Genomic DNA, 13627 nt, shown 5'->3' with positions numbered 1-13627 from the left:
ACTCTATGTAGAATCAGCGCTTAACCGCATGCATAAAGTTTTGTAAATTTGTTTAATGTTTAACTTGTATTTCATAAGGTTTTGCCAGTGGTGGTACAGCGCAACGGGGGTCATTATTTACTATTAAAGAAATTTATGATGATCTGTCACAGCGTGCGCCTGTGATGGGTGTGCGCCCAAATCTACTATCGCTACTCGCTCACTCCGTAGGCTCCCTGAATAGGTGGCAAAGGGATGGAGCCGCCTATTCGTTCCGGCTGGCGATAATTAACGTTAATATGATCTCGGGCTTGCTTCACACTATAAAAGCAAGGTGCGGAGTTTAGTCCGAGGTCCGGGAAGTACGTGATGGGGTGGAGAATAGGCAGTGGCGGTTTTACACTGAATTGCTCCCCGGGTGAGACTCCCCCAAACCCCCCAACAAACTAATCACCAACAAAAAAACTACATTTCCCCCTTACTACTTAACCCAGCGATTCCTCCTGCCCTTTCCTCCCAGACTGCTGACGATTTTGCCACATTCTACGATGGGAAGATTGCAGCAATCCGCCAGTCCTTCGCTCCCAACCAAACTCCTACGGCAGAACCGCAGGACCTTCCCTCAGCAGAATTCTCCAACCTGTCATCTGATGAGGTTCAGCAGATCATCTTGTCATCTAACCCCACCACCTGTTCATTAGACCCAATCCCTTCCATAATGCTCCAGGCCATCTCACAAGACCTCCTTCCCTTCACCACAACCATCATCAACCATTCCATATCATCTGGTCATGTTCCTGCTGCTTTTAAGAAGGCAAGGGTTATTCCCATCCTCAAGAAACCCTGCCTGGACCCATCAGAAGTTAACAATTATCGCCCGGTATCACTTCTCTCTTTTATTTCCAAAATTCTTGAAAGAACTGTTTATAACCAAATGTCTCTTTATCTCTCACAGAACAACCTTAATGATCCCAACCAATCTGGATTCAAAGTGGCACATTCTACAGAGACTGCCCTTCTGTCAGTCACTGAGAAGCTCCATGCTGCTAGATCTGCTAAACTATCATCTGTCCTTATCCTCCTGGACCTGTCAGCTGCATTTGACACGTTGAACCACAAGATTCTATTATCTATTTTTACAAGCCTTGGAATTTGTGGAACAGCGTAGCAATGGTTTGCTTCTTACTGTACCTAGAAGATAGGTCATATAAGGTAACATGGAGGGGATCTACATCTGCCCCACACAGGGCTCAGTACTTGGTCCTCTTCTGTTCTCCCTCTATACCCGGTCTCTTGGTAAGGTCATATCATCGCATGGACTTTCATACCATTGTTATACAGATGACACCCAACTTACTCTCTCCTTTCCTCCCTCTGACACTCAGGTTTCCACCCGGATCTCAGCATGTCTGGCAGACATCTCAACCCGGATGGCTGCTCATCAGCTGAAGCTCAATCTCAGTAAAACAGAACTGTTGTTTATCCCTTGTGACTCATCCCCATGTCAAGACCTTGTGATATCCCTGGACAACAACCAAATCACTCCTTCAACCACTGCCCACAATCTTGGGGTAACCGTGGACAATCATCTGTCATTTTCCCCACACATCGCTAACCTTACTCGCTCTTCTAGATTTCTTCTTTACAATATCAGAAGAATTCGCCCATTTCTTTCTTCACAGGCTACTCAGGTGCTTGTTTAGTCCCTTGTTATTTCAAGACTGGACTACTGCAACTCACTTCTGACAGGCCTGCCTCTGTCCACGATTCGTCCTCTGCAACTGATCCAGAATGCAGCAGCACGTCTCGTTTTTAACCTTCCCAAGTTGTCCCACACCACACCACTCCTTCGCTCCTTGCACTGGCTTCCTGTAGCTGCCCGCATTAAATTCAAATGATGCTGATGCTTGCCTACAAAGCTAAAAATGGCCCAGCACCCACTTACCTCTCTGCTCTAATCACACCACGCACTGCACCTCGTTTCTTCCTATCCTTCAGCACTGCTCGCCTCATTCCGCCCTCTCTCAGGGATCGAGGGCGACATTCATCCAGGCTCTTTTCTGTTCTGGCACCTAGGTGGTGGAATGAACTTCCTCTAGATGTCCGTACAGCTGAGACTTTCTCAGTTTCTCTGTTTCTCCAGTACTTGAATTAACCCCCCCCCCCCCACACACACACACACACACAAAAAAAAAAAAAAAAACTCTTCCCAGTTGTGTTGGACTAATGGCACTTAGTTATTAACCTAGTTAACCCAGTGTAGGTATGTATCCAATGATGTAAACTTTTAAAGCACTTTTTGTAAGTCGCTCTGGATAAGATCGTCTGCCAAATGCCTAAATGTAAATGTAAATGTAAACTGTGTGGATGCGCTTCACCTCGGAGTGCGCTGTCACGTTGTATTCAATGAATAGACTTAAACAAAATCATGTTTGCTTCAGCATTGGAAACAATATTGTATTAGGCTAAATTTATTAAAGATTATACACTTTTGTATTCTTTGTCCACATACGTGGGCATCTTAAAATTTTTAGATATTGATCCTTCCTCGATGCAGCAAATTTTCTGAGCAAATTAATAATAATTTCCATGAATGAAAAGGAGGAAGAAGAAAAGGTTATGCGAAAATAAGAAAACGCTTCAGAGGTAAATGCTGTGAAATGCTTCAAATGCACAGATTCTGCCTATAACAGGTCAGGGACAGTGAGGCTGGATCCAGCAGCCCACCACATCCCACATCATAATACACTGGCTCAATAAAGTGGAGATAAGTTTTTTAAACTACTTACCAGAATAAAAAAATAACACAATACAAAAACATAAAACAAAGTTATATTTGTAAAACAAAGGAAAGAATAATAAGACAAATAACATATAAAACTACAATATTTTCAGTTTCCAGTAGCACCAGTCTCACAGAGACTCAGGAGGCTTATAAACAGTTTGACAGCAAAATGAGACATTTTCGCAGTATTGTGATTTTTTATTTATTTATGTATTTCAAAAGATGCAAGACAATACTGCCAAAATGTATCATTTACATGCTGTTAGAAAATATTCTGTGCATTGTCTATTATTGAGTCACAACGGTGATAAAAAGCATTCATCATTCAACGTTATTCATATCAGTGTAGTATGATTTTGAAAGTGCTATAACTCCACCTGGCACAGTTTAATCCCAGTGGAACAATCTGACTACATGTGCAGTGCCATAAAAAAAAGGATTAACTCCATGTCTTAGTTTAACCCCTTGTCTTAGTTTAACCCCTTGTCTTAGTTTAACTCCTTGCCTTAGTTTAACTCCTTGCCTTAGCGTAGCTCTTGTTTAGTTTAGTTATTGTACTGTTTAGATCCTGTTTTGCTTAGCTTTTGGTTTCTCTTGGACCCCGTGTTGCTGTCCCTTATCGGGCTCCGATCTCCAGGAGAGCCCAGCGGAGGGCTCCAATCTTCAGGAGAGCCCAGCGGAGGGCTACCTTGAGCGACTGACTCTCCCATGCCTCGTCCATGACGTCGAACTACCGTCTCAGCCCAGCCTCGTCGAGCTGCCCTCCCAGTACTGCTTTGTCAACGACGTCGAGCTGCCGCCTCTGCCCTGCTTCGTCGGCCTCGACAACATCGTGCTGCCACCTCTGCCCTGCTTTGTCGGCCTCGACGACATCGTGCTGCTGCCTCTGCCCTGCTTCATTGGGCTCGACGACGTCGTGCTGCCGTCTACGCCGCTTGACCTCGAGGATGATGTGCTACTGCATCCACCATCCCGGTTTAGGCGACGACCCAGCTCCAGCGATCCTCGCTTCGCCACCCGGATTCGTCGAAGACCCAGCGCCAGTGCTCCTCGCTCTGCCGACCGACTTCGGCAACGACCCAGCTCCAGTGCTTCTTGCTCTGCCGCCCTGTTTCTTCAATGACGTCGTGTTCCTCGCTCCGCCAACCAGAACTCGGCGAGGACCCAGATCCTGTGCTCCTCGCTCTGCCGACCGGATTCGGCAACGATCCAGCTGTTCCTCCGTCTCCGCCCGGCGATCCAGCTATTCCTTTGTCTCCGCCTGGTGATCCAGCTCTTCCTTCGTCTCCGCCCGGCGATCCAGCTCTTCCTCTGTCTCGGCCCGGCGATCCAGCTCTTCCTCCGTCTCCGCCCGGCGATCCAGCTATTCCTTTGTCTCCGCCTGGCGATCCAGCTCTTCCTTCGTCTCCGCCCGGCGATCCAGCTCTTCCTCTGTCTCGGCCCGGCGATCCAGCTCTTCCTCCGTCTCCGCCCGGCGATCCAGCTCTTCCTTCGTTTCCGCCTGGCGATCCAGCTCTTCCTCCGTCTCCGCCCGGCGATCCAGCTCTTCCTCCGCCGCCCAGACCTGCCCACGACACAGCTTCACTGCCCCCCCTGCCACCCTGCCCAGGGAACTCGGGCTGCAGCCTCTCTGTCGGGAGGACCGACAACAGACTTTGGGGAGGGTGCCCTGGACCACCATTTGGCGCTCCAGTGTAGCGCCTTTGGAGGGGGGGTAATGTCACAGTTAGCCACCAGAGAGCGCCATGCTCCCGGACTCCATTTTGTTTTCTTTTGTGTTTCCTGTGTTTCCTTGGTTGTCCTTGAACTTAATTTCCCAGAGTGCACCTCGGTCAGGCGATGGGAGCACACCTGAACCGAGGTAAGCTAATTAGTTATAAATAGTCTCTCAGTTTAGTTTCCTTTGTCTGGCATCTGTTGTGTTAACTTCTGTTACATTAAGTGGGTGTTATGCTTCCATGTTCTTGGTGTCATGCCACTTTCCCTAGCTCCTGGTTTGTGTTGTTCTTGGTTTAAGTTTTGTTTATGTACTGTCATGTTTTGTTCCTAGGTTGTTAGGTTATCTCCTAGCCTCCTAGCTAACACAGCCATGTGTTAGCAGCTAGCCATGTGTGTCTCCAAGTCATGTCTAGCACTTAGTCTTGTTTAACCCCTTGTCTTAGTTTAACCCCTTGCCTTGGTTTAACTTCTTGCCTTAGCGTAGCTCTTGTTTAGTTTAGTTATTGTACTGTTTAGATCCTGTTTTGCTTAGCTTTTGGTTTCACTTGGAACCTGTGTTGCTGTCCCTTATTTACCCTTATGTGAGTGTTTGTTCTGTCTTCCTTTATTAAAAGACCTTTTCCCAACTGATCACCTCTGCCTATAAACCTTCCTTAAAACCCACACAAGCCCCCGTTACAGTTTACTAGTGTAAGCTACTGCTGCTACTGATTTTATTTCAGCTTACCTGTTCAGTTTTATTGCCATTCCTTTTAAAATATTGTCTTTATAAATGTATATGTTGTTTGTCTTGATGTTCTTTTCTTTGTTTTACTAATATGACCCAATATATGTTCAGTGATACTTTAAATAATATGTTTAAATAGCATTGATTTCTGTATTGTGTTATATTTTTATACTAGTAACTGGTGTTAAAAATGTATCTCTACATTAATGAGCCAATGTATTATGGTGTGGGCTGCTGTGGGCCAGGGGGGCCAGGCGTTCCCCGGGGGGCCAGTCGTGAATAGCTGACACTCAGTGATAGCCAATGAAATTGAAGCATTTTTGCAGCTTTCCACGTAACTTTGAGCACTGGCTGGGAATCGAACCCGGGTCTTCCGCATGACAGGCGAATCACACGCGCGTGTGCGTTACTATAATAATAATAAAAATCATAATCATAATAAATTCGGAGAACTACTACTACTACTAAAATGTTGTTAGTGGTTATGCCCCACAGGTAGGATGTGAGTTAAAGAAGAAGGAGAAATTCTGGAGTGAGTTAGATGAAGTGATGCAGAGCATCCCCAGAGGTGAAAGAGTGGTGATTGGTGCAGACTTCAATGGACATGTTGGGGAAGGGAACAGAGGTGATAAAAATGTGATGGGCAGGTTTGGCCTTCAGGACAGGAATGTAGAAGGACAGATGGTGGTGGACTTTGCAAAAAGGATGGAAATGGCAGTGGTAAATACTTTCTTCCAGAAGAGGCAGGAACATAGGGTGACATATAAGAGTGGAGGCAGAAGCACTCAGGTCGACTACATCTTGTGTCGACGTTGTAACCTGAAAGAGATCAGTGACTGCAAAGTGTTGGTAGGGGAGAGTGTAGCCAGACAACACAGAATGGTGGTGTGTAAAATAACCCTTGTGGTGAGGAAGGCGAAGAGGACAAAGGCAAAGCAGAGGACAAAGTGGTGGAAGCTGAGAAAGGAAGAATGTTGTGAAGTCTTTAGGGAGGAGTTGAGACAGGCTATGGGTGGTCAGGAGTTTTCAGTTGACTGGACAACTACAGCCAATGTGATCAGGGAGACAGGTAGGAGGGTACTTGGTGTATCATCAGGTAAGGGGAAAGTGGACAAGGAGACTTGGTGGTGGAATGAGGAAGTCCAGGAGTGTATACAGGGAAAGAGGCTAGCTAAGAAAAAGTGGGACACTGAGAGGACTGAAGAGAGTAGACAGGAGTATAGGGAGATGCAGAGTAAGGTGAAGGTAGAGGTTGCAAAGGCCAAACAAAGAGCATATGAGGACTTGTATGCTAGGCTAGACAGTAAGGAGGGAGAGGGGGAGCTGTAAGACAGTGGTAAGATGTGCTTTAGGTGTGACAGAAGAGTTTAAGGTGGAGGTGGGTCTGCATCAAGGATCGGCTCTAAGCCCCTTTTTGTTTGCTCTGGTGATGGACAGGATGACAGATGAGGTAAGACAGGAGTCCCCATGGACTATGATGTTTGCAGATGACATTGTGCTCTGTAGCGAGAGCAAGGAACAGGAGGAAAATTTGGAGAGGTGGAGGTATGCTCTGGAAAGCAGAGGAATGAAGGTTAGCCGCAGCAAGACGGAATACATGTGTGTAAATGAGAGGGACCCAGGAGGATCGGTGAGGCTACAGGGAGCAGGGGTAAAGAAGGTGCAGGATTTTAAGTACTTGGGGTCAACGGTCCAGAGCAACGGAGAGTGTGGAAAGGAGGTGAAGAGGCGGGTACAGGCAGGTTGGAATGGGTGGAGAAAAGTGTCAGGTGTGTTGTGCGATAAAAGAGTATCAGCGAGAATGAAAGGAAAGGTGTACAGGACGGTGGTGAGACCAGCAATGCTCTACGGCTTAGAGACAATGGCGCTGAAGAAAAGACAGGAGGCAGAGTTGGAGGTAGCAGAGCTAAAGATGTTGAGGTTCTCTTTAGGAGTGACAAGGATGGATAGGATTAAGAATGAGTTCATCAGAGGGACAACCCACGTTAGATGTTTTGGAGATAAAGTCAGAGAGGCCAGATTGAGGTGGTTTGGACATGTTCAGAGGAGAGATTGTGAATATATCGGCAGAAGGATGCTGAGGTTGGAACTGCCAGGCAGGAGGTCTAGAGGAAGACCAAAGAGGAGATTTATGGATGCAGTGAGAGAGGACATGAAGTTAGTTGGTGTGAGAGAAGAGGATGCAGAGGATAGGGTTAGATGGAGGCAGATGATTCGCTGTGGCGACCCCTGAAAGGGAACAGCCGAAAGACAAAGAAGACTACTACTACTAAAAATAATAATTCTGAATGGAGAAAACGCAGTCAAAGAAGTACCATCATTGAAGGAGAGAAGAAAATGAAGAATAAATACATATAATTTTGAGCTTAACACGTTTATGAGCTCTGTCGCTTGCTGTCAATGGGTGCCTAAGAGTCATAACACATTTTCGGCTTCAGTAGACACACAATACTTCAGACTGAAACACGACTGCCCGTAATGAAGGGCATTTTCACAGCTTGCCGCGTGCAGTCGCCGCAAGTCGCGGGATCCCTTTTCTCAAAACGTTCGTTTTTAAAGGCCAGATGTCCTCATAAACGCAGTGACCTAGTACCAAATGTCCTCATAAATGCAGTGACCTAGTACCAAATGTCCTCATAAATGCAGTGACATAGTACCAAATGTTCTCATAAGCGCAGTGACCTCGTACCAAATGTCCTTATAAATGCAGTGACCTAGTACCAAATGTCCTCATAAACGCAGTGACCTAGTACCAAATGTCCTCATAAAAACAGTGACCTAGTACCAAATGTCCTCATAAACAAAGGGGCATAGAAAGATCATCATGTAATCACACAAAATGGAAGGCTTACTGCAATTTAGTACCAAATGTTCTCATATATACTACCATATCCTCATTAACTCAGTCAAATGTGCATGCTGCAGAGTAGTACCAAATGTCCCTATAAACAGAGGGACATAAAACTCTGCAATATAGGACATAATATTTTCCTAAACACATTGACATTCTACCAAAAGTCCTAAAAGGCAAAGCACCAAATATTCTTATATTTACAGTATTTTGTGAACATGTGGAAGCTGAAATTGTGGAAGCCTGTGTGGACGATGAGGTGATAAAGAATCAGTGGTAAATATTTATCACATCTAATATTTATGAATTTTGAATTATACATTTACATTATTACTCTCACCATTTAAAGTGACAGACACTGCAGCTGATCTTTTAGAGCCGTGTTTATTCTGAGCCTCACAGTAGTACTGTCCACTCTGTAGAGCTCTGTAACTCTGTCCAGATCCTACAGCTGAGGATTTATTCTCCTTAAACCAGGTGTAGTTCTCCACAGGTGGGTTAGCATCACTGCTGCAAGTCAGTGTCACTAAACTGCTCTCCACTATCTCACCAGAGGGACTAATGGACACCGAGATATTTTTTGGAGGATCTAAAACAGACATGAGGATAAGACTTAAGAATAAATCAATGGCATTTTTATCCATTATTGGCTGTGGCGAGATCTTCAACATTAACTTACACAAAACATTCAGAGTTACACTGCTAGAGTCCTGATGTCCGACTTCATTACTGCACTTGCACTTGTACTCTCCACTGTCCTCAGAGCTGATGTTGGAGATGGTGAAGGTCTTTTCATTTCCTACTGATATCATCTCCTCAAACCAGGTGTAGTTCTTCACAGGTGGGTTAGCATCACCACTGCAGGTCAGAGTCACTAAACTGCCCTCCAATATCTCACCAGAGGGACTGATAGACACTAAGACATTCTTAGGAGGATCTAGGGAATTCCATGATAAGTGTGAGTAAAGCAATTAATAGCCATAAGCAGTGAGTGTGTGTTCATGATTCTTAAATGTAAAACACACTTATTTGCCATTCAACTATACAGTATGATTTCAAGAAAATGTTTATACTGTGATAATTCTGGAACTCCTTTAAGTCATTAAGTCTGTATCTGCTTGTATCATTCCCTTTACAGGGTCAACATACACTACCGTTCAAAAGTTTTATAACACTTTTTAACTCCATGATGATTCTTAATTTTTATTTCTTTCTACATTGTAAAGGAATGCTGAAGGCGTCCAAAAAAATGCATTAATCTCCTTTAAACAGTTGATATTGAGATGTTTCTGCTACATCTGCTCTGTAAAGACTTCATAACGCCTCTAATCTAAGGTGCTGGTAATTGGTCATTTTTTAGGCTGATAACTCTAAATGAACTTCTCGTTTGCGGCAGATGTAGGTTTTGGTCTCGCCCTCCTGGGACGGCCTTTATGAGTGATTATGTTTTATTATGGTGCTTGACAGATTTTGCGAATGCACTTGACAATACTGTTCTTGCAAGAACTATTAGAATAATTTACTAAACAAAAAAAAAAGAAAGAAATTTGCAAGTGTTCTAAAACTTTTGAACGGTAGTGTATGATTCTGAAAAGATTTGTTATGCCTTAATGCTTAAAGCTACCTGTGTCTTTATTGATGATTCGTTTAATGATCTTGTTATATCAAACAAGTTTTCATCTCTTACCATGACAAAGACAGTGAAGGCAGTTTAAGATTATAGCTTATGTTGTATTTGCTTTATTTACTTACACCAGCACTTTAACATTTATTCCTGTAAAATATATAAGAAGAAGGTAAATAAATCTCACATCTGACTCTGAGTGTGTGAGCAGGAGAGGGGAGATGTTCATATCCTCTTACAGCACAGCTATAACTGCCTGCATCCTCACTGCTGACCGACTGCAGGTGGACTTCATTGCTTTTGACGGTGGTTGTGGTTAAATCACGGCTGTTTTTGTACCAGATGAATGTTGGATCAGTCAGACTGCAGGTGGTTTTACAAATCAGAAGGGCTGATTGTCCCTCTGTCACTTCTGCAGGAGCGATCACCTGAAGATCTTAAACACAGAGAGACATCAGGAAAACTGAAGCAAATGATGTGTCTAGTTTTAAAACTCCTCTTCTTTTTTAAGCAATTTTGTTCTAGTAACCTTTTCAACTCTGGGGGCTCAGGCACCCAATGTTTGGTTTGTTTTAGTAGCAGGTTACTTTTAGGGTTCCTCCTAGTGGTGACTACTAAGACTGCACCCTTTGGACGCTGTTGTGTTTGTTGGACTTTTATTTTAACTTGTCTCATGCTTCTTGCTTGTGTTCACAGGTGTCCCAGTTTAGTGTCCCTAAGTAGTGTTATTATTTAAACGTCCATGTTCATTTTGTCCTTGTCTTGCATCTGTTTAATTTTATTGCTGTTCTGGTTTACTGTTGGATTTATTACTGTTTGTCCCCCAGTTATTTTCCTCCTGATCCTGATTCCTGTTTTGTTATCCCGGTCTTAGTGTTTGTTTATTTTTACTTTAATAAATATCAACATCTGTACTTCATAAGCTCTTTATTAATCTGGTACAAAACTCTGACCCTCCTGTATCTAAAGAGAGATTCTGGCCGAGTGATATATGTAGAAAATAAGATTATTTACCTGTAACAGTGAGAGTAACTCCAGGATAAGCAAGCCATGCTTCTTTTTCTTCATTTGTTCTGATTCTGAAGCAGTACATGTGCTCATCTGTTTTCTTCACGTCACTCAGTCTGAGGAAGACGTGTTTCTGTCCATCTCCTAAATACGCCACTCTGCCTGAGTACCCTAAATCATTACGCAAATCAGTCTCTTGTGTATCCTTAACTGGGTCTATCAACCAAAATGACTCCATTACTGTAAGACGTGTTGGGTGTGTGTACGAGACGTTCAGAAACACTGTAGATCTGTTTAAAGCACAGAGATGTCCCTGGCTGTATGTCACACTCCATTCATTCCCAAGAGCTCCTGAAACATAATACATGAAAGAGGTTATTAGAGGTCATTATCCTGAGCCCCATAAAACACTGAGTTACAGTAGCTTAGCGCTTTACTTCTCCTCTCTGGAACTCTGGGTTCAAGAAATAAACACAATTCTGGTGCATCCAAAACTGTTCAATAACTAACATCAGAGCTACTAGTGACACATTTTCTATAGACCTACATATTTATACATGTATAAATACCACATTTCAATGAATTCAGGTGGTTTAATATGTTTTATCATCTCCAGTGTGTGTGACTGTTAGAATATTAACATAAGGCTCACCTGTGATCAAGAGGAGGAGGATCAGACAAAGCAGAGAAGCCATTTTAAGGAAAATCATTCTTCTTTAAAGATTCTAAATGCAGCTAAAAAATAATATTTCATTACAACAAGTTACAAAACCACATTACAAGCTAAGAAGTAATTAAACTGACATTATTATTATTATTATTATTATTAGATATATGACTATGTAAGGGGATTTTATTTATGTAATGATCGAGTTAATGAGTCTCCAGTATCAGCACTTCCTAACAAGCATACTGTAAGTAAAGATGTAAACTTTTATTTCTTACATAACAATCACGCTATATTCTCTTAATATTAACAGCATTCAGATATTTACAATAAGTGAATATTTATGGGTACAAATGAAACAGCCTATTTATTGATCCTACCCTCTATTCACTGTAGCTATAGCATCCCTAACATGTGCTTAACAAAACATCCAGTATGTCCTTATATTCACAGTAACATAGTTCAAAATTACTACAATGTCTTCTTTTCCTCTCAAAGTAAGAGGTGGAACTACAGAATGCTGGGATTATGTGGTTTATGTGCAAGCTGTGAAAATGCCCTTCATTACCTGTATGGGGCAGTCGTGTTTCAGTCTGAAGTATTGTGTGTCTACTGAAGCCGAAAATGTGTTCTCTCTCCTAGTCACCCATTGACAGCAAGCGACAGAGCTCATAAACATGTCGAGCTCAAACTGTAAATACTGATAAGTATTAATTCTTCATTTTCTTCTCTCCTTCAATGATGATACTTCTTCGACGGCGCTTTCTTCATTCAGTATAATTATTATTAGTAGTACTGCTCCGAATTTATTATTGTGATTTTTCCTTATTATTATTGTAACGCACCCGCGCGTGTGTGCAAAAAAACTACAATGAGGTATAATGTTAGCCGAAAACTATTGTTTTATTGTGTTTATGCGCCTTTAAATATACACTAAACAATAAACACTGCCTTGTGCAAAGTGAAAGTGAGTTGCGCGTGCAACTTTTTGATCAAAAGGCTGATAAACGCGTGCGCAGATATGAGCAGATTTATCGATAAAACAACAGACATAAAATGAAAAAAATAACCACAAAAATATGTACTACTCTCTGAATACAACGCGACAGCATGCAGAATCCCTGGGCTTTGACTACTATCGTGTATCGGCGATCTTACAGGCTGACGATAGGACGATATGACAATGGGCATATCGCGCCTCGGTAGTCATCTTAGCAATACTGCATAATAATTTTACCAATCAGATTCACTAAATGTTAGAGTTCTTCTCTCTGCCTCTTAAACTAGAATACTTAATTTTACTAAAATTAACTTTATTTTACTTTCATTGTTAAACACTTTTTGAATTTAACTTGTCCTATATAAGACACAAACAATTTATTATTATTATTATTATTACTATTATTATTAATATTATTGCATTAATAAAACACTGAAAGAACTGCGTAATATAATCTTATCTAACATAATCCCCATAGTGATGGCTTGTGAAATTAACAAATTCCATGTAAAACTATAAATACACACTTTCTCTCTCTCTCTCTCTCAAACACACACACACACACACACACATATCATTATTTTATTCAGTACTACAGTATAGTATTCTTTACTCACATGAAACCAAGGACACACATTTAAATTCCATATCAAACGATTCCAGAAGCTCCTTTTCTCCTCTGGTTTATCTGAAGTCCTTATTTCCAGACTGCAGACTGTAAAACCTCCTCCATTTTTTTTCCAATACTTCTCTTTCTCTTTTCTTGAGCTTATCTATTCAATAAGCTCCTCGGTCAGTTCCACAGCTACACCTCCCCCCTGCAGTCCTTTTTTCATAGAGTCCTCTTCTTTTTTCCTTCTTTTTTAGAAGGTTTGTCTCTCTTTTAAAATAATCTCTTTATCTTCCAGTCATGATAATTCCCACTCGTCTGCTTGTGTCGGTCATTCCCCTGCCTTTTTCTCTTCAAGCCAAGGCATGTGTGTGTGATATGTCTACAGTGAGTCCTACAGTGTGGCAGGGTTCACAGAGGGAGGGAGAGAGAAAGAGAAAGAGAGAGAGAGAGAGAGAGAGAGAGAGAGGAGGCGGCGCCAATAGCTGTTGTTCTTACTGGAAGTGATGTAAACTGAACTTTCTTAGTTTTACCTGGATGACTCGACTTCCACATAACCTCACCTGGATGACTGAACATCTTCACAGATTTCTCACTGCTCAGTCCCAAAACTAACACACACACACACACACACTTTTTATTTCCTCTATTATTTAT

General features: G+C 42.5%; 1 protein-coding gene across 3 annotated transcripts in view; it reads right to left on the bottom strand.

Annotated features, from left to right (window-relative positions):
- The window catches only part of LOC128506581 (adhesion G protein-coupled receptor E5-like), a 32257-nt gene extending 18895 nt beyond the window's left edge, over positions 1–13362 (bottom strand). The window contains exons 1-6 of one of the 3 annotated variants that reach the window (XM_053477103.1): positions 12978–13362; positions 11346–11428; positions 10700–11044; positions 9873–10121; positions 8741–8998; positions 8402–8650 (exon numbers count right to left, since the gene is read on the bottom strand). In XM_053477103.1, coding sequence (XP_053333078.1) covers positions 8402–8650; positions 8741–8998; positions 9873–10121; positions 10700–11044; positions 11346–11403 — 1159 coding nt within the window. In that variant the 5' untranslated portion in view covers positions 11404–11428; positions 12978–13362. The remainder of the gene's footprint in view (positions 1–8401; positions 8651–8740; positions 8999–9872; positions 10122–10699; positions 11045–11345; positions 11429–12977) is intronic. The other 2 variants (XM_053477104.1, XM_053477105.1) reach the window with 2 other exon arrangements.
- Between the last annotated feature and the right edge of the window lie 265 nt (positions 13363–13627).

This window comes from Clarias gariepinus, chromosome 18 (assembly GCF_024256425.1).
Source record: "Clarias gariepinus isolate MV-2021 ecotype Netherlands chromosome 18, CGAR_prim_01v2, whole genome shotgun sequence".
Classification (NCBI taxonomy): domain Eukaryota; kingdom Metazoa; phylum Chordata; class Actinopteri; order Siluriformes; family Clariidae; genus Clarias; species Clarias gariepinus.
Note: the sequence above shows the minus strand (reverse complement) of the source record. Positions and strands in the feature narration are given on the sequence as shown.